Here is a 24977-nt window from a genome sequence, read left to right as displayed (position 1 = left end):
GAATATACAGGACCGGGAGGTTTCGACTCGGCCGCAGCTGCAGTTGCGTCGTGCTAATGAATCTATTTTACCCGTTCTCCATATCAGTCCTTCTCCCTCTCTTCTACCTCCCCCTCCCCCTTTCTCTCCTTTCGTGTCTTTCTCGTTCAACCGTTGAACTGCTATATCGAGATAAAGTATCAACGCTTTATACGACGGCATTGGGGGAACAAGAGAAGAAAATAAGTAACACCCGGTGTTTTATCAACGTAAAAAATAAATATCAAATGTTAAGGTCTGTTCACAATAGGCAACAGGAATAACGGAGAATAACGCAGACAATAGATTTCAATCTATCGAAAACTGTGTCATCAATTGATACATCTATTAATTAATTAATAGCTAATAAGCTAGCACCGCCTAATTAATTAATATTGTGCATAGATCTTAACATTTGATATTTATTCTTGTTTTTAATATTTCATCCACTATGCATTGGACCTAATGCGATAATGATCGCATGAGAAGATAACACGAGAAGAGTCATTGGACATTTTCCAAGCAAAAATATCGATATTTATTGGGTGCTTTCCATTTAGTGACACAAGTCGACACAAGTATCATTTTGTCCTTGTTAATCATTGGAAGCCAAGAAAGATCCAATGGCTCTCCTTGTGTTATCTTCTCATACAATCATTATCGCATTAGGTCGGAAAGCAACCATTAAAGTATCAAAGTTCCTTGAAGAGGTCATAGTATCGTATTATATATTTCATAACATGACATAATTTATAATCTTGATGTAAAGATGTAAACAAATTTGATGAATTATTACTTCTTCACGCGCACTCCTGTATACTTCAATTATATATTTTCAACCTGGTTTTAGATACTTATTCTTCGTCTTTCGAGACTAATGTTTGTGATATTTTTTACTTATTACTTGTTTAAAAAAAAAAAAAACTGTATATTTATTATTGTTTAAAATATTATTAATTAATCTTATTAATTAATTAATTAATGCCAGTAATAATTCCTAATAGATCAACTGCCGATCATTGTGTGAATAATTTTATTGATTATAATTTAATTTAATTATTGGCCAAATTGATTATCAACTATATCAATTCTCGGTAAATTCAACGTGTTAAAGTGTTGGTAAACATACTTCTTTATCTACGGGGCAAAAGTGGCGGGTATCTGCATCAATAATTTTGAGCGTCCTGTGTATTTATACTCGTTGTTGTCCAACTGTCATAACCGCCTCGGGCATTTTTTGGACATGGATAATGATTATTACTCCACCGTATATACATGGTGAGTAGATAAATAGTCCATGTATAATATCGTATTCGATTTTGCGATGAGGTGAAAAATTTTCGTCAAGGTTATCTATCTCCAATAATAAAAAAAACAGTGCTTGCTCTGAACATCATCAAAATTCAATGAAATTTTTTGCAATGCAATTCGCAATTCTCTCACGATTATAATTCACGAATGTCATCGTTTGTATTTAAGTCATAATGTGAATGATTCTGTATTTTTGTTTATCGTCTAACTATTGTGTTTTCTCCAGGTTTGAGAAGTGCGGGATCATATCCAACATCAGGACGCATCTGCGACAGAACTTGGTGAACGCTTTAAAGCGTAAGGATCTAAGGCTGTGTAAAAGTAGAGAAGCGAGATCTGCCAAACAGTATGTTTATGATATGTTAATAGCTGAGTATCTGTTTAGTCACAATTACTCCTTCACCTTGTCGATATTTGCTAGCGAAGTTCCGCTTTTAGTAAATTTTTGCAACAGTGTGCCACAGTCCTCTGACAGTGCTGACAGAGGCAGTAGTAGTAGACACAATAAGTTGCAAAGTGATTATATAGCACATACACTGGAAACGCTAGGCATCGATCCCAACAGGCCTGAGGGCCAGTACATTATATCGAATTATATGAACAGTGAAGCACCGTTATTGTTATCCATTCTGAGTTCGATAGCCTCACTCATTGCCAATGCTCAGTCTCAGTCAACAACTGGAAAATCCATGTATGACAAGGAAACGCAAACTAATTTAATCTTGGAAGCAAATCTTGCAGATGTTGCAAGAATACGAGCAAAGAGAAAAAAGATTATACAACAAAAACAATTGTACGATGATGAATTAAAGGCAAAAGAAAGCAAGTTGAAGCAGCAAGCCTTTGTTATAAAGCATCAGCTCAGTTCATTGAACACAAAAGTAGAACAAGCTCAGGTAATATCTTCAATCATATATAACATAAAATATTTCATATACAACACATTTTTTTATTGAATTCTAATATAAGAATTCTGATGTTTTTTTTTCATTGTTAAAGACTATTATACATCTATATTTAAGAAAAGATCACATCCTAATAAAAAATAATTTAAATATCTTATATTATTTGATTGTATCGCTAATATTATTTTTCTTCATTAATTTAGAATTTAATGCAATCCCTGACACTGAAAGAAAAACAATTGAAGGAAAAAAAAGATAGTAATGAGCAATGTATCTTGCAGAAGGAAATGGAACTATCTATGAAACAAAATATCTTAACACAAGAAGCTAGCAGGTACTTGAGGTTATTAAAGAAAGAGAAAACAAGTTATTTTTGTAATTATGAAATAATTAAAGTCAAATTATAATTATTACGACATAATTATGATTGTAATTTCTATTTAACTTTTTATATTTTTTATCACACGTATATTAATCTTAAAAATTGTTATCCGAAATAAATTTATGCAGATTACAAAAGGAGCGAGATAGTTATCGAAAGTTCGAAGGAGGCTTGAAGAAACTACAACGAGAGCTCATTAAAATGCAAAAAGAAATGTCACAACGTATGTCGAACAAATGCGCTCAGAACAATCTTAAGAACATACATGTACAAACTGATATAGAAGATCACATGATAATGGATGAGTGCAAAACTCTACAGAAGGAAAAGCTGGAGCTGGCGAATCTTGTGGAAGAGCAACGTTCGAGGATAGAACGGATTACGCAACATAGCGCGCTGTTATCACGTCAACTAGAAGAAGTGCGTTTGTTGCAAGCAATTGAAATGCCGGTTGTTAACACAAACGCAATCATCAGTGAAAGTAGTTCTACAGATGATATTCTTCAAGATGCCAAAATGCGATTGAAGCGGCTGGAAGAGGAGAGCTCTAAAGCCGATCAGTATTTCTGCAATTTCGTCAGTACCTCTTCGTAGCGAATAAGATATTTCAAAATATTATTTATCAATATATTTATTATCGTTATTGCACATATAATTATTGATCTTGCAAATTACATTCCGCACATATCGCTCGCGAAGATTGTGATTTCTTTTACTCTTGGAGAAAGACTGAATTAAAACACATACAAAAAAATATCGGACACTTAGATAATTTATTTTATAAAATTGGATGTTAAAACATATAATATACAAATTACTGACTATTTTTTTTGCTTTATTTCGAATTCTACGTTTATTACATGCAACATCAAACATAGCATAAAAAATGTTAAGTCGAGCTCCTTTCCGTTGTTGTACATCATCTTCGTTTCGGATCTGAACTTCTTCTGGTGCACTTGAATTAAGGATTATACCGAGCACTTGTGCCTTTTCGTGCATAAGATAAATCATACAGTTATTGAGCAGTTAAGGAGTGCATCTCTTTCAAAAAAGATAACTAAAAATATAATTATAAAATAAAAATAACAATATATTTTGTGTCAAAAAGTGTAAAGTATATAAATTACAGATTTCGTAAATAAAATATTCGAACGATAACAACAAATAATGTAATTAAGTGTTAAATTATCGTATAATTCGTAATTAACAAAATTGTAGAATTAACAAACATAACTTCTACGGTCACAAATTGCGTGTTAATAGACATGTTAAAAATATCTGTTAATTAAATTGTGAAAATGCCATATAAAATATTACCTAACTCAATAATTGTACGATTTACTCTATATATAATACATAAACTACTTTAACACTTAATTAGCTAATATTTAATATATCAATGTATCACACAAGTGTTATTTTATATTATTATATAAAATGAACTAATTGTAAAGAAAAAGTAAAAATAAGATTTGTACTCAGTTATTGAGTCTAATACGAGAAATATATAGAAAAGGATATTGTTTATCACGACTCTCGCGTCCTTCGCGTTCATGAGGACGATCCTTTGCATATGGAGATTTTTCCTGAAAATATATTCCTGAATAAGTCTCCCGAATGCCATGGTTTCTTGCACTGATATTGGGAAGCAGGGACGAGGGAAGGTAATCGATCTCAATTATATTTTCTCGTTTTTGCTATTGCCGCCCATTTCGTCCTTTTAATGTATGTGAAGTAGACATCTTTATCAACTATGAAATAATAGAAAATTGTTAAAAGTAACTCGACTTTCACGAAAATCAATTAGAAAACACTAAAAAATTATTGCAATTTTTATGTCAGACAAATCTTACGATACACAGTGTAATATATTTCAACGAAGCATATAAAATATGCATACGAAATCAGAAATATTTGTATTTCACAGGATGCAGAGCTGCAAATATATTTTATATATTTTTTTATATACTTGAATAATAAAACTTTTATAAATATAAATGTTTTATAAATTATTAATGTTTATAAACATATTTCTTTTTTTTATATAATGTTGATATAGATTTAATCATACCACATATTTCTTGTAACTAAAACATTTTCTTCTTTACTCTATATATCTTATGTATTTTGAAATGTTATTAAATATATTAATGTCAAAGTACAAAAAATATAATAAAAAATATGAAAAAATTGTATGAATAATAAAATTTAAGATTAAATATAATTTGACCGGATTATTCTTAGATATTATTTTGGATTGGCAGATTGGTCTTAAATATTAAAAACGAGTTATAAAATAGTAAAAATAAAAAAGCCAGAAGAAATACCTATAGAATATAGCGAGAGCAAAGATCAATATTCACATAAAGGGTAGCAAATAGTTTTTACTACACGTTTAAAAGGAATTTAATTATCAACAAAAATACCGATTAATATTACTAACCTTACTGTAATGATGTTTTTCTCTATGTTCAGGAATGTCGCCGTTCTGATGCGTATTTTTGGCTATAAAAAATATAATATTTCAATATAAATGTTCATTGATATATATATATATATATATATATATATATATATATATATAAATCTATATTTTTTTTAATAATAGCGAAAAAATAATGACAAACCTCTTTCGTCATCTTTTCTCCGTTTTTGTTCAGTGGTTACTATAGATTCTTCCGTCCGATCCTACATCAATAGATTTAATAAGTAATTTTACATTTAGATAAATTATTTGTTTTAAAACACATGATATATGTAACAATCACGCGCGATAATTAAATCACAATATAATCATAATTACCCTTTTTCGTCCCTGTTTCTTTTCTCTACGCAGCTCTTTCTGCTCGTCACGCGTTTTTCCTTTGCTGGAACGTTCCTTCTTATCAAGAACAGCATCAGCGCGTCTCCCTTCCTGCTGAATACAAAAATACTTATACAAAGAAAAAAACATGGAAGAAGCTTAAAATATACGACGTAGAATAGCTACCTTCGGCGCGCTCTCTACTTTTCTTCTTTTTACATCTGAAACTGAATAGAAATTTATATTAAGCAAATAGGAAATCTTTGTAGAAATATATATACTAATGCTAGGGACATAACTTTTTTTTTTTAATATTTCCACAGCTAAAAGAAAGATTTAATTTTAATTGTTTAAATTATAATACAAACCTCTCTCAGGACCTTCTTGTAAAGGACCCGTACTAGCACTACTATTTGAAACACTGGAAAGATCTCGATCTAAATTGTCTACAGCACTACTATAATAGTGCTCGTCCTAAAAGTATAAAATTTGCATTTACATGTATAATTACAGAAAAAATTTTTTAAATTTTAGATATCGATTACAAAATAAAGAATATTAGACGTTAAAAATTTACATAAATAAGATTGTAACGACGTAATTAATAAGATATATACCTTATAATATTTGCGATCCTTTTTATCTAATCCTTCATCATCTTTCACTTCTTCCTTTTTGATATATTTCTCTTTTGAGACTTCTGAAATATCCTTATTATCTTCTTTCTTTCTAAACTTCTCAGAGTTTTCGCTATTCAAAAAATTAATATCATAAAATTTTCGCACATTACTATTTATTATTAATTTCCATAAACAATTAATAGATTTAATATTTATTTACATAGGTAATGTAAAACAAATGAAAAAAAAGCAAAGTCCCAATGCAATGCAATAGCTGTATATATATATTTCTAGAATTACTTACTGATGCGCTTGACTTGAAGAACTTCGCTTTTCTCGTTGATCTTTATTTTCTTTTTCCGGTCGAGTATCTCCGTTGTTATTTTCTTTCACTGTTACTCCATTGCTGACCTTTTCATTCGTTTCATTATTTGTAGCATCTTGCGTTTTCCCGGCCTGTTATATGAATAAATATAATTAATAATTTTCTCAAATACTTTTATGTAATTTCTTTATATCACATTTTATGATAAAAGATGATTTGTTTTATTACCTTATCACCCACATGATGGAAATCTGATTCACGTATCATACTGGGAGTTTTAGCTTTCAGTTGTCCACTGTATGATGTAGCCAGAACATGCAAATCCTGACGCTGGCCACGCTCTTCTTCCCTCACTTTTTCCACCTTTCGTTCGAGAATCTGAGAGAGTTTTGCCAAGACAGGAAAGTGTGGCAATATTTTGATCAATATTATCAGAGAATTTCTTATTTGCACATAATCCTTAGAATCAAGACATACTACAATAGCCTGTTAAAGAAAATATTAATTCGAGATAATAAGAACATTTAATGTTTAAGTAGCATTTATATATTCAGATATATATATATATATATATATATACATATACATACACATATAAATTGTACTTAGAAAATTATATGAATACCTTTGTGATTTTATAATGCCACTTGTGACACACGTGTCTGTAGTTTTCAAACCCGACCATATCATTTGCTTCAGAAAATTGATTGCTCACGCGGAATTTGGTCACAAATCCTGGATAATTACTGCATTCCTATAGCGAAAGTTATATTTTATAATATTTCATAACATATATCTAGATTATTATATAAGAATACAGAAAAGAATTAAATCCAACACTAAAGATCTTGTACTAAAAATTAATTATTCTTTTTAAAGTCATTCTTTTCGAAGAATTTGAGACATGTTAATTTGTAGTATTAATACTTACCTTATCAAATATGGCTTTCTCGGAATGCCATCTCATCACAGTTTCCAGCATGGCGCACAAGAATCTGCCATACCGATTTGCTTCGTTCTCTGTGCACGAAGTGACTGAATATGTAATATCACAGAAGAGCTGAAAAAGAACCAAATCATTTTATTATAAAAATAATTATAGAATAATAATTGTAAAAAAATATAATAAATTATAGATTTCTTTCATACAATAAAAATAACTTTAATTGATATACAAATATGATAATTTACCACTCTAATGTCATAATATATTAATGAATAGATAAAATTGTCTTACACGATCGTAGCAAAGCAGAGTTGAAAAATTTGCAGTCTTCAGGGAGTGGATAGTATGTACAAATTTTGCACAGTACATGGCGTCCACAGTTGTGAATGTACATCGCGGAAATAGGCACAACTGTAGGAATTGCGTTATCGTCTCATTTTTCGCAGATTTAGCACTTCGCGACAAAAACCATGTATCCTTTTCTTGTCTAAAGGTCAGTTACAATCGTTATAAAATCGCTATTATATAACTACAACATTATAAGAGATTACAAGATTTTACCTCAGGTACGCAAAAACTTTTTCGACATGTTCCTCTTGCTTTTTCTTTTCATCTTGCAATTTCTCAATAAGAGTGGTATATCTTTCTTGTTCCTTCTTTCCTTTACTAACATTCTAAAAATCAGCATTATTCCCAGTTTAAATCGAGAAAGTTACAAGTTTGAAACAAATTATCTCTCTGGTACTGTAATTAATATAATAATATAAAATATGTAATATTCGAATACCATATCTTTGGAATCGGCGGTTTGCGCTGCAAGTTGTTTTAATTTGCTAATTTCTCTTTGATAGCTCTCCACTGGCACATACAAATCATACATCGATAGAGACCAAAAAGTGACTAAAAATTGCGGCGATATGTCTTCCCAAACTTTTAAAGGATGCAATGGTCTGACGGACTGAGCGACAGGTGCCATAACGGTTTGCGCAGCTTCCGCGTACTTCATTTGCTTCATAGCCGTAGACATTTTCTTGTAATTTGGATCAGCTTTACGAAGAGCGTCATATTTTATCTTTAAAAGAAAATAAAAATCAATTTATGTAAGATATAAAAGTCTATGTCAGATCTGACAATAATTGTTAAGAAATTTATTCAAATATTTTCTAAATATATAAATCGAACAAGTGATTTATATAAACAATATTTTATAAAAAAAAAATCGAACATGTGTATGATTCGCTTACATTTATGGCATGCGCGAACATTGGCCGCGCCAAGAAAAATGCGACATCCGCGTGTATGTGATTGTCCTGAAGCATAGAGTGGATAGAGGGTAATCGTTCTACATACTCATCTACCGTCATAGTCGAGCCCAGGAAAGTCCCGAATTGTACCAATGTATCTTGACATTGATCATACAATTTGCCTATTATATAAAAAAATTAAATTATCCAGAAACGATGTGTATGGAAAAAAAATGTTTATCTTAAATTCTGCACATAATTTCATTTACCAACGAGTTTTAGATGAGATTTATCTGTTTCTCTATAAACGACGCAATGTTTCTGCTGTGCCATTAATAGACACAGAGCAACCGCAAGATCTTGCTCGGCAAGAGCTTCCTTCAAACGTTGCGAGGATTTTTTTGTATTGCGGACTTGACTAAAGTAACCGGCCTTGAGGGAAATAGTTAATTATGTTAATTTTATGTTAATTTATCTGCGTCAGTTATATTATGACTTTTCATAATATCATCATGCCACATCGTAGTTTACCTCGTTCTTCAAAAGATCTCCACCCGCCATAGCGTCCAGTTGATCAGACGTCATTTCTTCGGCTGCTTCGATACCAGCCATTTTTTGTACAATTTCTTTTAATATTAATAGATCTAGGCTGAAAATAGAATGGTACATTAAAACAGCAGTAAATCGAATTGAAAAATTTATTGTGATATCTCCTTTATTTACCAGGACGTACCTCTTTTGAGCTTTAAGTTGATTTGCTACATATTGTAACAACCCTGTTAATTCGATGTTATATTTCTTAAATATCGCTCCGCAAAAGGAAGCTAGAGATTGTAACCATAAAGATATACTAGTACCATCGTGTTTAAATCTATCTCGATCGGCACCTGCTAATGCTTCTACAAGACAATATCCTAACACATCGTACGAGATGTTTGTCAAATATTTCAAGGAATCCACGACAGGTCCTATAACGCACCCAGTCAATATGTGTTATAATCATTTCTTTTTTTCTTGCAAAAGATGATTGGTACGATAAAAGGTATGCATATATTTGATACATACCTATTAGGTTATCATATAACTGAATCTGTACGAGGACGTAATCAAATAGTACACCCGGAGAAGAATGCGTAAGCTTGCCTATCGATCGACCGACCGGCTTAATTGTCTCCTTGCTTACGCGTTTCATAATCGATTTTATTTTCTTCTGAGCATCTGCTCGTTTCCGCAATAGCGCGGCGTGCTGCAACGGCGTTTCGTTCTTCCAGCGCGCATACAAACAATAGCGATTCTGATAAGGATAATATTTAAGGATGTTCCATAGTTCCTCGGCAACACAACAATTGCAATCCATGAAGGAAAGCGAGGGTAACAGCGCTACGTCCAGTATCGTCAGTACGTCATAGTAGAGACTACAGTTCTTATCCAATAATTGTTTGTTCGCATCGAGTGGACAGTGCTTGATAGCGGCGTAACATAATCTCATCACCTTGTACATTAAAATAGGATCATGATGTAGATTCGGTCCAAGTACGATCAGCATTGGCAATAAGTAATCATGAATGTCTTCCAGATCGCATAATGATGGTGGCGCGAGAGAACTCTTCAATGGAGGCACTTTACGACCCGGCAATTTTGGAGAAACAATGCAGTGTCTGAGAGAATAATTTTAAAAACTTAAGACAGTTTGTAAAGATTAGTATAAACAATTGTCAAACATTGATAATTATTATCGTTAATTTGTAGCATGTAGATTTTAATCAATAATATAAGTACATTTTACTATTATTTAAGATATAGAGATTGGCCAATAACTTACTTTCTGTATACAGGTTCGATAAGAGCCTGAATCATTTTGCACAATGCTAGAGCTATAGGACGTTGATCCGTAAGACAGTAGTCTGGCAAACGATTGAATAAATTTTGCGCCACTTCCCAAGCTCCAATTTCCAGAAGAGCTTCACATAATCCAAATTTTTGATTACTTGCATACTTGTCCTTAAAAGAGATTAGTAATATCTTACCTTTAGAAAATTAATTTGTGAATTATTGTATTTAAATAAAAATATCCTTTAATATTAATTTTTTATTAAATAAATCGGCTAAACTTAAACTTGCAACATAATGAATAATTCTTTTCAAATTCTCTTCAAATTTCTATTGTCTCATTACTTGTGTAGTATCCTTTTCCTCCACAACATCCTCCTTGTCTTTCGTTGAGATCACGCTTAATTTTCGCACATATTCCTTAGCCTGCTTCATCACCTGCTCATGATCTGATATGATAGTTTTATCGTCTGGCATTAGCCAAGGTAATATGTCATCCAATTTGATTACGCCATGTTGCAGCATAAGCGCGGTGACCTTTTGTAATGAGAATGGCGTAGCGTTGATAGTAGAGCAATATTTAAACCCTAACACTTCACAAAGTACTTCCTGATCGCTCATATATGAACGTATTAAGGGAATAAATAGAGCATCATCTTGTGGTCGATTTTCAAAAGTTTCTAATAAGATATCGAGTACCCTATTAGGATCAAGATTAAAATAACCTGTAAGGACAATAAGATGACTTCTTCTTCTGTCACTGTCGACTTATATATATATAAATTTTTGAAAGAATTACAGAATCCTTGTAACGTTTGTACAGTCTTCCCGAAAAGAGTGATATTTTATATCACTCATTCACAGTAAAAACCATTAATATTCGTACCGATAAGGGACTTAACGATTTCCAATGTCGAGGCCACATCACTGTCTGGATGTTCTTGATTTAATTCTACAATGAGCTTAGAATAACCCTCACTTTCTTCACGAAATAAATTAAATTTCCTTTGCTTATAACTGCAAGAAGGCAAACGAGCTATGAAAAACTTGTTCGCACTATAAATTTGAGTATATGGATTGGGAAATACTCACTATAATTTCGTTTTTACTTTTATAAACTTAGTTTGAAAATTTTTGTTTTTCAGTGTCCCTACATCTTGTAAAGTTTCAATTTCTAAACGTTCTTTCAATATTCTATCGGTTAAAAACTGTGGGGAACAAACAAACAATTAAAGCAATATATTAGAACTTGATCTCAAGTGATTAAAAAGATATGCTAATTTTAATTCTAAAACTTTAAAAACTGTTTTATCTTCTTAAATATTTCTCCTTCATTATATAACTTTGCAATATCTTTGAAGATAGACAAGTAAATGTATACCTTCTCAGATTCTTTGACTATATAATAAAAGTTGTTTCTTTCTTCATTATGAGCTTCTGCATCAATTAAAGTAAATATATCTACTATTGCCAATAGTATGGAAACATCAAAACTCTACAAATAAATTAAATATATTAATACAATTAATATAACATTCTATTTAGTTTTGACAATATTATATAAAGTTTATGATAACAAAAAGAATTGTCATACCATGAGTTCACCTAATGTCTGAATTACACTGTCCTTTTTTATGTTCCCATGGATTCCATTCGATATTAATTCGTATAATCCACGTCTCCATTCTATAAGAAAACAGATAAAAATCTTTCATGATAACATATAATACCAAAGACAGCTATACAAAAAATATGATCTAAATACAAAATAGTATATATGCACATGGAGAAGCAGTAAAGCTTAAGATAAATATCGTGTATCCCATTAATTTCTATCGGCAAATTGCTTTGCAAATTCTATATAAAAAAAGTAAGTATAAAAATTGTCATCAATATGTAAAATTTATCACATAAGCTCCATATAACAATCTAACAAAGAGATGCGATATATATAGAAAAAACTGAACAAAAATAAGAGATCCAAATTTCATGATAGATTACATCACAAGAATTCAGATCTTTATCAATACAGAAGTACTTAGTTGACAAATAGATAGATAAAGAACTGATAATTACACTATTATCATCAAGAAATCAAGAAAATATATAAAATATTGAAATACTGAAGCGAATGTTACATGTTAGCGTATGCGCATGCTAAGGCACCGAGGATATGAAAGGGATTCATGCTCGTTCGCGATGAATGACAATGATGCGGATCGGCATGCTGGTTCAGTACGCAACCCGAGTAGATTCGCGGTGTTATTACCTGGTGTGTTGCCTTCCTTAAATTTGTGCTTGATTAGCTTGAGGCTGCAAACAGTCGTGAATTGACAAATTAAGTCTTCGGAAGAGCGAGTTTAACGGGAGTAGATAAGTGTTTTCGCGACCAGCAATGCACCGTGTCGATCGCGTCGACCAGGCGACGCGCTAACAACACCACTTACAAATCGTTTTTTCCGTGCTTATCCCAAGACTTCCACAATTCTGTATGCCATACTTTGCTGGCCATATTTAGCGCTCCGGCTCCGTTTAAAAAAATGGAACTACGAGCGTGAACCGGGATTATTAAAAATCAACTCGACATCGCAGGTTAACGGAGAGAGAAAGAGAGAGAGAGAGAGAGAACGTATTTTTCCCCTTGGATTCGCCACTGTGTGAAGCTAGTAGCAAAACAGCGTCCCCGAAGCCACGATGTAACGGCGCGTAGATGAGTAGACGAGTACGCGTCATGTGAAATTGGAGTGGCAGCAGCCAATCGGGAATCGCTCACGGGCAATAAAGCTTTATTTTCTACACTTGCACCGGGTTGAGTACACTCAAACTTTCTATCTCATTTTTTTGTCAAGCTTCAAATATATATCTACTTTATTTTAAGTATATTGTATATTAATTTATAATCAGCTACAAAAAAAAAAAATATAGATTTGTTGCTTGTGTTTTTGCATCTAAGCGAGATGTATATAGTCTGAGCGTTAAAGAAAGCGAGAGAGAACAAAACGCGAGTACAGAAGTGGCTAAAGATATTTTTTCATGCATCGTTCAGCGCTCATTTTTAACATTAAAAGTTTTATTTAACGCTCACGATCATCATTTATGCCTAATTCCATCAACGTAGATTAACTTTAATCTCGGTTCAACTTACTCTTCTATCTTTTTCTAGTCTAAGAATTAGAAAAAGATGAAGAGTAAATAAATCGTTGGTGGAATCGGGCATTATTCTTCTTTAATAATAATTTGAATAACAAAGAAAATGATTCTAAGAATGTTATGAGCGTTAAATGGAACACAATTAAAATAGATCAAAAGACATCATCAAAATTGACCATTCCATTTGCATCAATTTTCATCGCGTGACCTATTTTGATACTAAAAATGAGCGATGAGCGATGCATGAGAAGGTTTTAATGGTTTTTGTACATAAGCTGTGGTAATGTTTGATGCAGTAATCAATCAATTTACCACTTTTATATCACTTTCCATCACTTCCCGCGTTTTATGTGCAGAAGCCATAAAGAAAGTCGCGGATCGTGTGAACGACGCATAAAGGATATAATCGAATGGTTTTAGGAATTATAGCACGAGAAGGAAGCGTCTGGTTCTTTCCCGTGTACCGTGCTTGGATAGGAGGTAGCGATTATTTATCGTAAATTGTAATCCTCAAACATCCTATCCTATGTCATTTGCGAGTATTTAGTTTTTATAAAATATTGATCAGTAAGTCTTTCTCTCGTGAATTAATATCAAAATAATTATCATACTTGATTTCTTCCGTCATTAATCGGCGTTGAACACGTGACGGTTGCGTTGTCTCTCATTATGACACTTATTCGATTAATGCTGTAATGCATCAGTTTGATTGATAACTATAACTGAATTAGATAGCATTAGTATTCGTTGCATCTCGAAATTGATACTCACTTTTATTCTGTTGAATTAAAGTCATTTTCGTTCTACCGCAAAATATCTTCCATAAGATATTTGTTTAGATATGGTTATGTGTATACATAATCATATATAACATCATATGTATAAGTTTGTTTTTATGATGATACAATTTTATAATTATAGGTGAAAAATGGCTAAATCTTCTGAGAAGAAGGGAAAGAGTGCCATCAACGAGGTGGTGACTCGTGAATATACCGTGAATCTTCACAAGCGTCTCCATGGTGTTGGATTTAAAAAACGTGCTCCACGAGCCATCAAGGAGATTAGGAAGTTTGCGGAGAAACAGATGGGAACGCCCGATGTGAGGATAGACACACGTCTCAACAAACAACTATGGTCCAAGGGCATCAGGTAATCTGCAATTAAACTTGAAGAATTTTCAAGCTTGCTTATAGAGATTTCTTGATTCTAATTTATCTGAATATGTAATTTTTATATAGTAAATTTTGTATGGTAATTTATACTAAAAAATATATAAATAATAAAAATAAGATTGAACAGATAAATAAAGAAATTAAAATTATATTGATTTGATTGTATTTAATTATTGCATTATTTAAATGTTATTGTTAAACATGATAAAATAATTGCCGTTTCTTTGGTTTTTGATTAGAAACTTCAGTACAAATTTTTTGTACAAATCTTTGTTTTATTTGAAGAAAAAATAAATTTTATATTTATATAAATTTTATGATAAATTTTATATTAAATTTTTTTTAGAAGACTGATCTCTGATAAAACAATCATTTGAAAGTGATAATCATGAAAATAAAATAAAATTTAATAATCAATTTTATGTAATATTTTTATACAATTTTATCAAAGAAAATTGATTGTATATGTAGAAAAATATAGGAATGAACAAATAAATAAATATATTAAAGTATATATATATATATTATTTTCTCTTTTTTCAGAAATGTTCCATTCAGAGTTCGTGTTAGATTAAGCAGAAGGAGGAATGATGACGAAGATTCTGCAAACAAGTTGTATACTCTTGTTACGTATATACCGACTGCATCCTTCAAAGGTCTTCAAACTGAAAATGTGGATGCTAGTCAAGATTAATGTATTTCTATATAATAAAAAAATGATGAACTAAATAGATAAGGTATTCATTTCGATATACGTTTTATACTCTATATATATATCACAGACTAGACACGCACATAAAACCTTATAATTCCTTATTTCTATTTCTATAAACTTTCATAGGAATTATTATGAAAGATGTCTAAATTATCGGGGTCTTTTTATATCGATTCTCTCTAGTGCAGTGGGGGATTCTTTTGACTTTGAATATTTTTCCTCTTTTATGTCGATTTTAATTTTTATCAGCCAAGACGATTTTTGAATATATATCCAATCTTGAATAGCCTCATTTTTTTGATACGTTCGAACGATCCGTATACACGCTATCTCGGGGCCAGAGAAATTCCGCAGGCGGGTGGCCGCGTGCGCGGCGAACTTGGCGCGCATCCGACACACGTCCGCAGTGCGCGATACCGCGGGCCAGATGCCAGATCGCGCGCTTCAGGTTTTGCGCGATTCAGTTCGCGGTCAGTATGCGCTTGGTCTGGCACGGTCGCGGATCGCAGCGTGAGGTGCGAGGCGCGCCGCCCGCGATGGAGCTGCGCGAGATGAGCGGCCGCGAGTACGGCACTGCGGAGGAGACGGCGGAGCTCCTGCCGCAGCGCGACAATGCGTCCGAGTGCTACGAGAGCTACTTCATCGAGTACGCGATGCAGAAGGAGATGATCAATCGCAACCGATGCCCCGCGAGCCGACGATTACTCAGTCAAGCCGCGCAACTGGACTTCAATTTTTCCAATAGCAATCACTCCAAGGTTGGTCCTCGACGGCCTTCCCGAGGACGCCTGCATCTCCCTCGTTGAACGGGAGTAGAATCACCCAGAGGAGCTTCTTCTCGAGTGCAGAATTGAGAGAGAGAGAGCTGACACTTCCTCGCTAATCAGAAATTCCGATAGATGCTGACGCGTGTCTCGAGATCGGAAGATCGTCTTGGTGGAGGAGGGGGGGGGGGAGGGGAGGAAGCGGAATCTCAAAGATATATATTTATCCCTCTCGATTTTTCTCTCGATTTACGAATCTAGGAGAGAAAATAATTTTTACATTTGTGCATCAATCTACGTGCCGTAATCACTTTTTTTTTTTTAATCAATTGAAGTGTTACTTTTTAAATTGTGTATCACGATGTTCCATATTACACAAGATTACATAAATGCTAAATAGTCTTTGAAGATTTTGTTTAACAAGTTATATCAATCACATATCAAAACGTGTTGCATATATATTTTACACTACGACACGACATTCACGTTAATTTCTTTTGCCATTATTCGTGACTTATGATTAATGAATTAATCGTAATTTATGAATATTTATTGCTATTGATATTTATTTATATTAAATTATATTGAATTAATTATTTACGATTCAGAAGTTGGATAGAAAATTGTACTTGCAAGAGTTTTTCTCGACTATCAATTTATATGTTTATTATAAATCTTATAAACTGTTTTATTGTAAATTTTTCTGTAATCCCAATTAAGATCAACTAATTTCCTATTCAATGTAATGTAATTACATTCATTAATCATAATTCACGAATAAAAATGAGGAAAAAGAAATTTGTGAATTAAATGAATATCATTGTCGTAGTGAAAAATTATAATGTGATTATTATATATTTATTACATTTATGTTATTGAGTAGAAAATTATAATATCGATATGTCTCTTAATTATTTACCGGAATTGTTTAAATCGTAATTTTTGGAAAGTGTAAAAGAAATTTTCGGAGGCTCTCTCTAAATATTTACATCTCATGGCATATATTCGTAAAGATTATGATGAGTAATATCTTTATTAAGATCTCGATCGATCTGAATATTTGTTAATTTTGGGGGTTTTCCTCCGTCAGGATTCACCATGTGCCGGAATCACCATGATCCACACCTCGAGCGCAAACTGGCCGCCCTCCAGGAAGCGCGAGGAGGCAGTAGCTTTGGAGAACCTCAGGAAGAGGGTAGAGCAAAGCAAATTGTACAAGGCGGACCGAATTTCCGATTCGATCGTACCTACCCCTTCAATAAACTACGAACTGACCCCACAACAGCTAGACAATCGGCCGAAACTTCTGAAGAAGGTAGGTAATGAAAATCGCGTGTACGCTCAGAAAGATAACGCCTCGTTCATTTGAAAAAAATTCAATTCGCGACAAGCTCGTTTAAATCTGCGATTAAATCTCTTTCTTCTCCCTTTCCTTTTTCTTTAACGCGTATTTCCTTTCCTTCCGAGAGTCACGCTTAATTGTCGGAACGGTCTAATGAGTCGACAATTTGTATTCCGAGCTGTTGCAAGCTCCAAAAGATTGTATCGAGCATATTTTCTAGAAATGTGAGAAAACGTCATATTGTTAAATCTGATCTGATTAATCTGACATCCTTTCTAAAACAATTATATATAAAATGAGATTCGTAGCAGTGATCGTGAGATTGCGTCTTATTATAAGTTCAGATGGGAGACGACCGAAGACGGACGGATTATGTATGTGCCGGATATGCGTTAAGTTCGCGGAGTGTAATTTCGTGTCGTGTCCTTGGCTTTCCCGATGTGCGACTGTTTTCGAAATGGAATACGAAATCAAAAGTGCGAAGGAGCACGCGCGCAAAGTACTTGGGTCGATACTTTAGAGTCAGGAGCGGAGCACCGTCATCTCGGCTCCTATGTATGATCCCCCATGGCAAATGCAGCTGGGAAACTGGGATTTTGATCGTTGATCTATCATTCGGTCAGGTTGACTTTCTGATTACACTTTTGACTCCGGGTTATTATCGAATCGAATTGACTTAACGACGAATTTTCCCAGCAAAAGCCTTTCTTCACTTCAGGATATGAAGGGATGGACACGAGGCGATGCTCGAGAGGCCCGAATGTCCCATTAGATTTTAAAGCGAAAGGGGCAATTGATATCGGGACTGTGGTCACTTAAGGAATCTTGAGAAATGCAGCGACTCGAGATAATCGAAGAGAGTCCAGAAGGGTCTAAAAGGTCATGGCATTCGTGTTACGATATCGTGATATTTCAAATGATATCTGATAATTTCAAGAGTTGCACGATAGGTTGAAGGTTCAAAGATGTAAACGGGTGGGTTTCAAGGGTTTTTCGGCGAGTTCGGGAATTCGTGGGAATTGGAAAGAATCCGCGGGATCCGCGGTTTTAGAAATCTCGAGATTCTGGTATTTAATGACCCAGAGAAGCCAGAAGCTGGCCGAGTGGCCGAGCGTGAAAAGCGAAACGCAAGGACGAACATTTGCGTTACGACGTCGCGTGCAACGTAGATCGTAGATCGTAGACGGAATTATATATCGCGTAGCCCTATATCACGTATCACGATCACGATTTATATTCTTTCTTGCAGATACTCAGCAACCGACCGATGAGTATCATGTATGATAGCAACGACTTAGTGACCGACTGGCGCGACAGCGAATTCATCACCGAGTGCCTTTGCTGGCACAACGTCTATCGGCAACGGCACAACGCACCCCCGTTGACCATGTCACCCCAGGTAGTAACTGCCAGGAGCACGATAAAGATAAAGGGCACGAAAACGTCCAAGAGCCGTGCCGCAAATTTAAATGAAATGAAAAGAACGGTTTTGTTGAAGTATCTAAAATAGACATTTGGCCAAATACACATCTGGAAATAATTTTTTTTTTTCAGGACCAAAATTCAAAATTATTACACAGGACGTTTAAACATGATGATGATATTGAAAAAAATTTTTCAAACAATGGGATAAATAAGTGGCGTCGCTCGACAAACAGGATCTTAGGTGCTTATAATTTTCTATTTTTTCTTAATTGAATTTATATCTATAAATTCGGAACAATTGCTTAGTATCGCAAATTATACGTGCTGTTACTTATTAATAGACTTTCAACGCAACAGCTCAAAGCTGTATTCTTAAATCGATAATCCATCTTAAAAATCGATTATATATACCTCCCTTCCCCTCTCCCACGAAATTCTTATTGCGAAAAATTACATTATTACAGTCAGAAATCAAATCGTCTGGATCTCGCTTCCTGAGCGATTATTTTATTCTTCGAAAAAAATTTTTGATATTCTAGCAACTAATTTAAACATTCTACTATAAGAAAATAAAGATTGTAAAAGGTCAATTAGGTATTAATAGAAGTTTGGGAATATATAAATAATTACATCGGAGCCGACATGGTCATGCAGACTAAGTGTCATGTTAGTGTCGTTTAGAAAACGAAAGATTCCGGATTCTATAATTGTCAGAAGTAAGATTCCCCTATTACCTCGTCAGAAGGAATTTAGCCAATACATCGAAGTAGTGGTATAATTGGTAATGTGGGGATTTACCTAATACATCAAAGTGGAAAGGTGTAATTAAAAATCTCTTGATCATTCTGTGTGAATGGAGTTATGTGGCTCCATATTTTAGGTGTTAGAAAATAAAGACTGTAGAAAGTTAATTACATATTAGATATATCTTCAGGAATATACGTACGTAATTAACTCTTTACAGTTTTTATTTTCTTACGTTATATTAATTATTTTGGTGGTCCAATAAAATTTATTTTTCTAGATCTATATCTGGCCAAATTTTTAGATATCTCCGCAAAATTTGTTCTTTTCGTGTATTTACATGCTATTCTTCGACATTACAGTTGTGCGAGTACGCTCAATCTTGGGCGAATCACCTGGCGCACACGAACACGTTCTATTATCGGAATGATCGGAACGTAGGTCACAACCTTTATTGTCGACCCGGCGGCGCGGTACCCGGCGACATCACGGGACAGGAGGTCGCGGCCTACTGGTACTCCGCCGTGAAACAGTACGACTTCCTCAAGGAACCAGATATTCTTCACGCCAACGTAAATGCGGGTAAAGAAAAAAGAAAAACAGTCTTTAATGGAATTGTGCATTTTTCTATCAACTGAGAATTTTCTCTATTAAGAATTAGAAAATAATAAAGATTAATTTACCTCGAGATTAAAATTAAATTATACATTGGTAGAAATGAACATTAGAATTAAAAACAGAATAAAGAATAAGTTGACTCGAGATTGAAATTAATTTATAGTGATAGAAATAGATATAAAAAAAAAAAAGATTTAGAAAAAGATAAAAATTAAAATAAACTGAAATTAAAGTTAATCTATACTGATAGAAATAGAATTTATATAGTATTTATAATAAAGATCACAGTCTTAAACATTATATTATTTAACTCTAACTTATTTTATGAGTATTAACACATATTTGAGTGCTAAATCTAATTCGCCTTATTTCCCTGTCCATGTATGTACATCTATTTAAATTTGTGTAATAAAAAACAAAAATATTAATAAATACTTATAAATATGTTTATTAGCTGCATAATTACAAATATTATTATCTACGAGTTTCATTTATTTTGAAACTATATTGAATTAAATAATGCCTGTCACTAGTGATTAACGTGGTATTCACCGTGTTAATTTTATGTGCATAGGTAATCTTGAATTGTAATACATCTAATTAAATTATTTGAATCATTAAGAACGATTGACACAAAAAGATATCATTCTAGGTCACTTCACCCAACTGATATGGGCAAGAAGCCGTTACTTCGGGGTCGGCAAGGCGTGCAGCAGAAGCGGCAAGGTGATCGTGGTGGCAAACTACGAGCCGGTGGGCAACGTGTCCGGTCAGTTTCAAAACAATGTATTTCCGCCGTTGCCCGAGAATATGAACGTAATGTTGTCACCGCCCACCGTGCGGGTGCCACGGGCGCAATACGAGCTGCTGAGATCGACGACACCGTCGTTGCCACCACCGTCGTTACCGCCTCCGTTGTCGGACACCGCGTCCACCGCCAGTGACACAATGTCCGTCAGCTCCGGCCAATAATATCACGGCCGTGCGAAATGCCTTCTCTGTATCTGCGCGCGATGGGCCGGACGTTGAAGAAAAAAGGATAAAGAAAGACCGACCCTTCACGCGCCGCAAATCAAAGACTTCGGACATGCGAAACGCGATGACCGATATTTATTTCTGTTGATAAAAGCGGAACTTTCAGAAGTCTTTTATTAATTCGTTAACGCGCATCTTTTAAAAAATTTCGGAAAAGTAATTTCTTAAAAATAACTCAATATGATTAGATGTCAGCGCGCTAGCTGAATTGCTCATAAATTCATTAAGCGATCGATTAATTATTGGAAAGGTATTTTTATCTTATTGTTTAATGCAAGTTTATCTCAATTCGATCGTAAATTTTCCATAGAAATATCGGTCACCAAGTTTTACTGCCAGATTTCAGCTACCGCTTGCAAAAGCAGTGATAATCAAAGATGTACCGAGCTTCATCATGATAGCTGGTAATTTGTAATACAATTAGATCAATCGAGCACAATCTGCGATGTAATTATTGACAGTGGTGTAACTTTTCGTTCATTTATGAGTCTGACATGATAAAAAAGTAATCCGCCAGACAGAAAGGCAGGACATTTAGAACAAGAAAAATAAGTAAAATAAGAAAGGAAGAAATTGAAGAAATACTTCAAGAGTGCGATCATACAATCAAAATTTTGTTAAAATTTTAAAAAAAGACTAATTAATATGAGAGTAGTGTAAATATTTCGTTTTTTCTTGACTTTTTCTTTTAATTTCTTCTTTTTTGTGCGCATGAAAATTATTTTTTAAAGAGTTACGTCACTGTCTTTAATAAACTATAATAGAAGCTCAAATTTAGAATAGCTGTACTTATTTCCAATTTAGGAAAGAAAGCAATCGAAGCAATCGAAAGACAGTTTGTAACTTATTTTCAAATTTTATAAGTTTATTTGCTGATTATTCGTTGCATATCACGTGCAAAGTGAAAGCTAGGGTTGTTCAGAACATCCACAGAAGCTCTATCCATTTTGTACGTCGGTTTAAAAATGGCACTCGTTCAAGGACAACTCTCAGTTGTAATTATATAAGATAAATTTGAAAAGCCTAAAGTGATGAATTGCGCCTAGCAAGAAGATGATACTTTGCACGCACCTTTCCGTCCTATTATACTAAAAATTAATGGTTTACGGAACGAGGTTTGAATTTCCTAGCATTTTTAGCGTTAACGAATGTTCCTATCAGGTAGCTAGGATTAGTATTCCCCAGAGATTAATCTGGAAGAATCTGGAAAACTTGTGAAAAATATTACAATCAGAACGTATTAAGCTGCTCAGAAGTGTTCTTGTTAATCCGAAAACAGCCGGATGAGATCTACGAGACTTAATTCCAAGAATTTTTAAAAAAGAGACAGTCGAAAAGGAAAATTTGTGCGATTTTATATGATAAATTCTAAAGTTAGAATGAGAAACGAGAAAAGTTATTTAGCTCCGTGTATATTCGCATTTTGAGTTTAAAGCTAAATACAGAATAAGTTGGTTAATTGTTAAATAAGAATTGTTAAATAATTGAATAACAATTAAGCAACTGATATTAAATAACTGAATTAGCTTAATTGTTCTAGGGCAAATTGAACATAACGAAGTCTTTAATTATCGATTACATAAATAATATAAGAGAGGCATTCGTTTGAAAGTGACAATTACCACGAATCTTTCACTATCAACATAGAACAGACGCAAATACATATGCTACATCTAAAGTCTGCCAGACTATTTGATAATCATTATCGTATAGAAAAACAACTAGTTGAGCATAATTACATCAAAGCTTTATATTTCGCTACCTTGTCAACGATAATTTAAAAAATGATGAAAATCTTTCACGCCTCTATTATTCCCCAATATAACAGAAAAAAAGAAACGAATGAAATAAATCAATCAGATTGGGGAAAAATCCTTAGATCAACGTAGTAATTGCTTCGAATGTTGTTACAGCGATTTTAGCACGCCAAATAAAAATACCTGATCTCCATGTATGATGAGATTGTTAACAAAATAATATTGACTATTCGAGGGAGAGCTCTCAGGTACGCAAATTATTGCGTGATGATTCTAGTTTAATAGCGATTCTAAGCAAATTTACAGCGATTTTTGTAATTCGATCCTGTTGACTCTTAATTTGCTAGAATATATTAAAAATAGATTGTTACAAAGCAGAAATTATTTTTCGGATAGATTGTTGCAGATAGAAGATAAAAGAGTACTTTTTCGCTCATAGTCGACTGATTAGTACCTCGCTTTCTCAAACGTGAGAAATAGAATGTAATTAAAGTGTAAATTAAATCAAGAAAACATGGTTTTATCTTTTTACATTAGATTCTCACTTCTGTAGAATCTTATATAATATTATACAAAACGATAAAAATATTCATTGATCGATCACATGTGGAATTACTGTTGAGAAACGATTTACTTAATCAACATTATTCAATTAGTTTAATCGCATTTTATGTAATTTAATGTGAAATTATTGCTCGCGCAAGCTCATGGTGTATAAAATAACGTACGTTCCACAGTATCGATATTTGACATAGCGCACAGGGTTAAATAACAACAATGCTCGATGTGATAAGTAATTAAGTGGCTTTCATTAATCTAAGAATGTTAAATCAAATTGTGGCTATCAAGAGGATCGACGAGGTTCAAAAATGTTGTTTCGCTTTCGAATTTTTCTTTTCGTATACAGCGCATGCGAGCTGTTAAAATGCAATTTGCAAGTATTTTGAAGTGTACGCTCACCTGTTGAGACAATCGATACGGAGACGTCGTTTCATTACGTAATTAAAGACTCTAATAATGATAATTTAAGATCGTAGATTTATGCACAGGACGATCAGCAGACAGTATAATTTTAATGATAGATTCTTTAATGAATTCGAAACCATTTTTTTCTTTTCAACGAGGTTTTGTTGAAAAGAAATTACTCCCTTCTTGATTTGCATGACTTTGATAATTACATCTCGATTATAATATTCTTGTTAACAAATAATCCATTTGAAATTAATTCGATCTATTATTAAAATTTATATATAACAGAATAAAAATGTAGAATATTTTTGTATAGTTATAAATATATATTAATTCACAATAATTAATCACGCTTAACTATCTATATATTCTAGTAAATTCTAGTAAATTCAATCAGAATATGTAAATTATAGGAAATGTATATGAAAAAAATCCTACAAATTATTTATTTTATTATAAATCTATTTTTTAAATATATATCGATTTTACTATTATCGATGGTAATCTATCGTGTCGGATCTACCAGAAGCTCACGTAGTTTATTATTATATATAGCTTTGGTAATGTTAACTCTATTAAAGATTCAATTTGTTACCGATCCCTAATCGCTTTTTGTAGTAAAATCGCTTATGTATAAAAGCATCAAAAGTTAAAAGTGGAACGACGTTAATGTACTCGTTGTTAAAGTACAGGGCATAGCCTTAAATAAATTAAATGCATTGCAATCCAACGTATTTTATAACGATGAATGTTAATAAAATTATCTCTTTGCAAAAAAAAAACATTTTTCATAAATTTATACCCCATCTTTCGAATATTCTCTATGAAAACGTAATATTATTGCAATATTTCTAAAAGTGCGTAATGTTATATTAGAACTAAATACCATTAAACTTTATATA

At 33.1% G+C, this 24977-nt stretch overlaps 4 protein-coding genes across 9 annotated transcripts; 3 read left to right on the top strand and 1 right to left on the bottom strand.

Moving 5' to 3' along the window:
• Positions 1 to 1051: 1051 nt before the first annotated feature.
• Positions 1052 to 3440, top strand: LOC105427119 (uncharacterized). Of its 2 annotated transcripts, none has more exons than XM_089084072.1 (4): positions 1052 to 1296; positions 1556 to 2225; positions 2438 to 2577; positions 2745 to 3440. In XM_089084072.1, exons 1-4 carry the CDS (start codon positions 1262 to 1264, stop codon positions 3208 to 3210), a joined length of 1311 nt encoding a protein of 436 aa, XP_088940198.1. In that variant the 5' UTR covers positions 1052 to 1261; the 3' UTR covers positions 3211 to 3440. The 2 variants fall into 2 exon arrangements, with proteins under 2 accessions (XP_088940198.1, XP_011637021.2); XM_011638719.3 differs by having other exon boundaries at positions 1083 to 1296; positions 2438 to 2568.
• Positions 3371 to 13096, bottom strand: tho2 (THO complex subunit 2-like protein). 4 transcript variants are annotated; one of them, XM_011638733.2, is made up of 28 exons: positions 12832 to 13096; positions 12654 to 12697; positions 11979 to 12070; positions 11766 to 11879; positions 11477 to 11592; positions 11271 to 11401; positions 10730 to 11109; positions 10377 to 10555; positions 9620 to 10212; positions 9288 to 9522; positions 9086 to 9203; positions 8824 to 8986; positions 8555 to 8736; positions 8098 to 8382; positions 7872 to 7984; positions 7602 to 7797; positions 7296 to 7424; positions 6990 to 7118; positions 6593 to 6850; positions 6344 to 6495; positions 6037 to 6169; positions 5788 to 5893; positions 5606 to 5646; positions 5420 to 5533; positions 5244 to 5304; positions 5060 to 5121; positions 4138 to 4202; positions 3371 to 3566 (listed from the first exon to the last, which is right to left on the bottom strand). In XM_011638733.2, exons 1-28 carry the CDS (start codon positions 12894 to 12896, stop codon positions 3536 to 3538), a joined length of 4287 nt encoding a protein of 1428 aa, XP_011637035.2. In that variant the 5' UTR covers positions 12897 to 13096; the 3' UTR covers positions 3371 to 3535. The 4 variants fall into 4 exon arrangements, with proteins under 4 accessions (XP_011637035.2, XP_011637044.2, XP_011637053.2 ...); XM_011638742.2 differs by having other exon boundaries at positions 5420 to 5530; XM_011638751.2 differs by having other exon boundaries at positions 3431 to 3609.
• An 841-nt stretch (positions 13097 to 13937) lies between these two features.
• On the top strand, positions 13938 to 15442 carry RpL31 (ribosomal protein L31). 2 transcript variants are annotated; one of them, XM_011638687.2, is made up of 3 exons: positions 13938 to 14014; positions 14456 to 14683; positions 15250 to 15442. In XM_011638687.2, exons 2-3 carry the CDS (start codon positions 14463 to 14465, stop codon positions 15398 to 15400), a joined length of 372 nt encoding a protein of 123 aa, XP_011636989.1. In that variant the 5' UTR covers positions 13938 to 14014; positions 14456 to 14462; the 3' UTR covers positions 15401 to 15442. The 2 variants fall into 2 exon arrangements, with proteins under 2 accessions (XP_011636989.1, XP_011636997.1); XM_011638695.3 differs by having other exon boundaries at positions 13970 to 14101.
• A 379-nt stretch (positions 15443 to 15821) lies between these two features.
• Positions 15822 to 24857, top strand: LOC105427113 (uncharacterized). Its single transcript, XM_011638706.3, has 5 exons — positions 15822 to 16179; positions 17276 to 17500; positions 18777 to 18926; positions 20059 to 20278; positions 20967 to 24857. Exons 1-5 carry the CDS (start codon positions 15898 to 15900, stop codon positions 21284 to 21286), a joined length of 1197 nt encoding a protein of 398 aa, XP_011637008.2. The 5' UTR covers positions 15822 to 15897; the 3' UTR covers positions 21287 to 24857.
• Positions 24858 to 24977: the final 120 nt, after the last annotated feature.

This window comes from Pogonomyrmex barbatus, unplaced genomic scaffold (genome assembly GCF_055798465.1).
Source record: "Pogonomyrmex barbatus isolate J1 unplaced genomic scaffold, ASM5579846v1 scaffold8, whole genome shotgun sequence".
NCBI classification, from domain to species: Eukaryota; Metazoa; Arthropoda; class Insecta; order Hymenoptera; family Formicidae; genus Pogonomyrmex; species Pogonomyrmex barbatus.
Note: the sequence above shows the minus strand (reverse complement) of the source record. Positions and strands in the feature narration are given on the sequence as shown.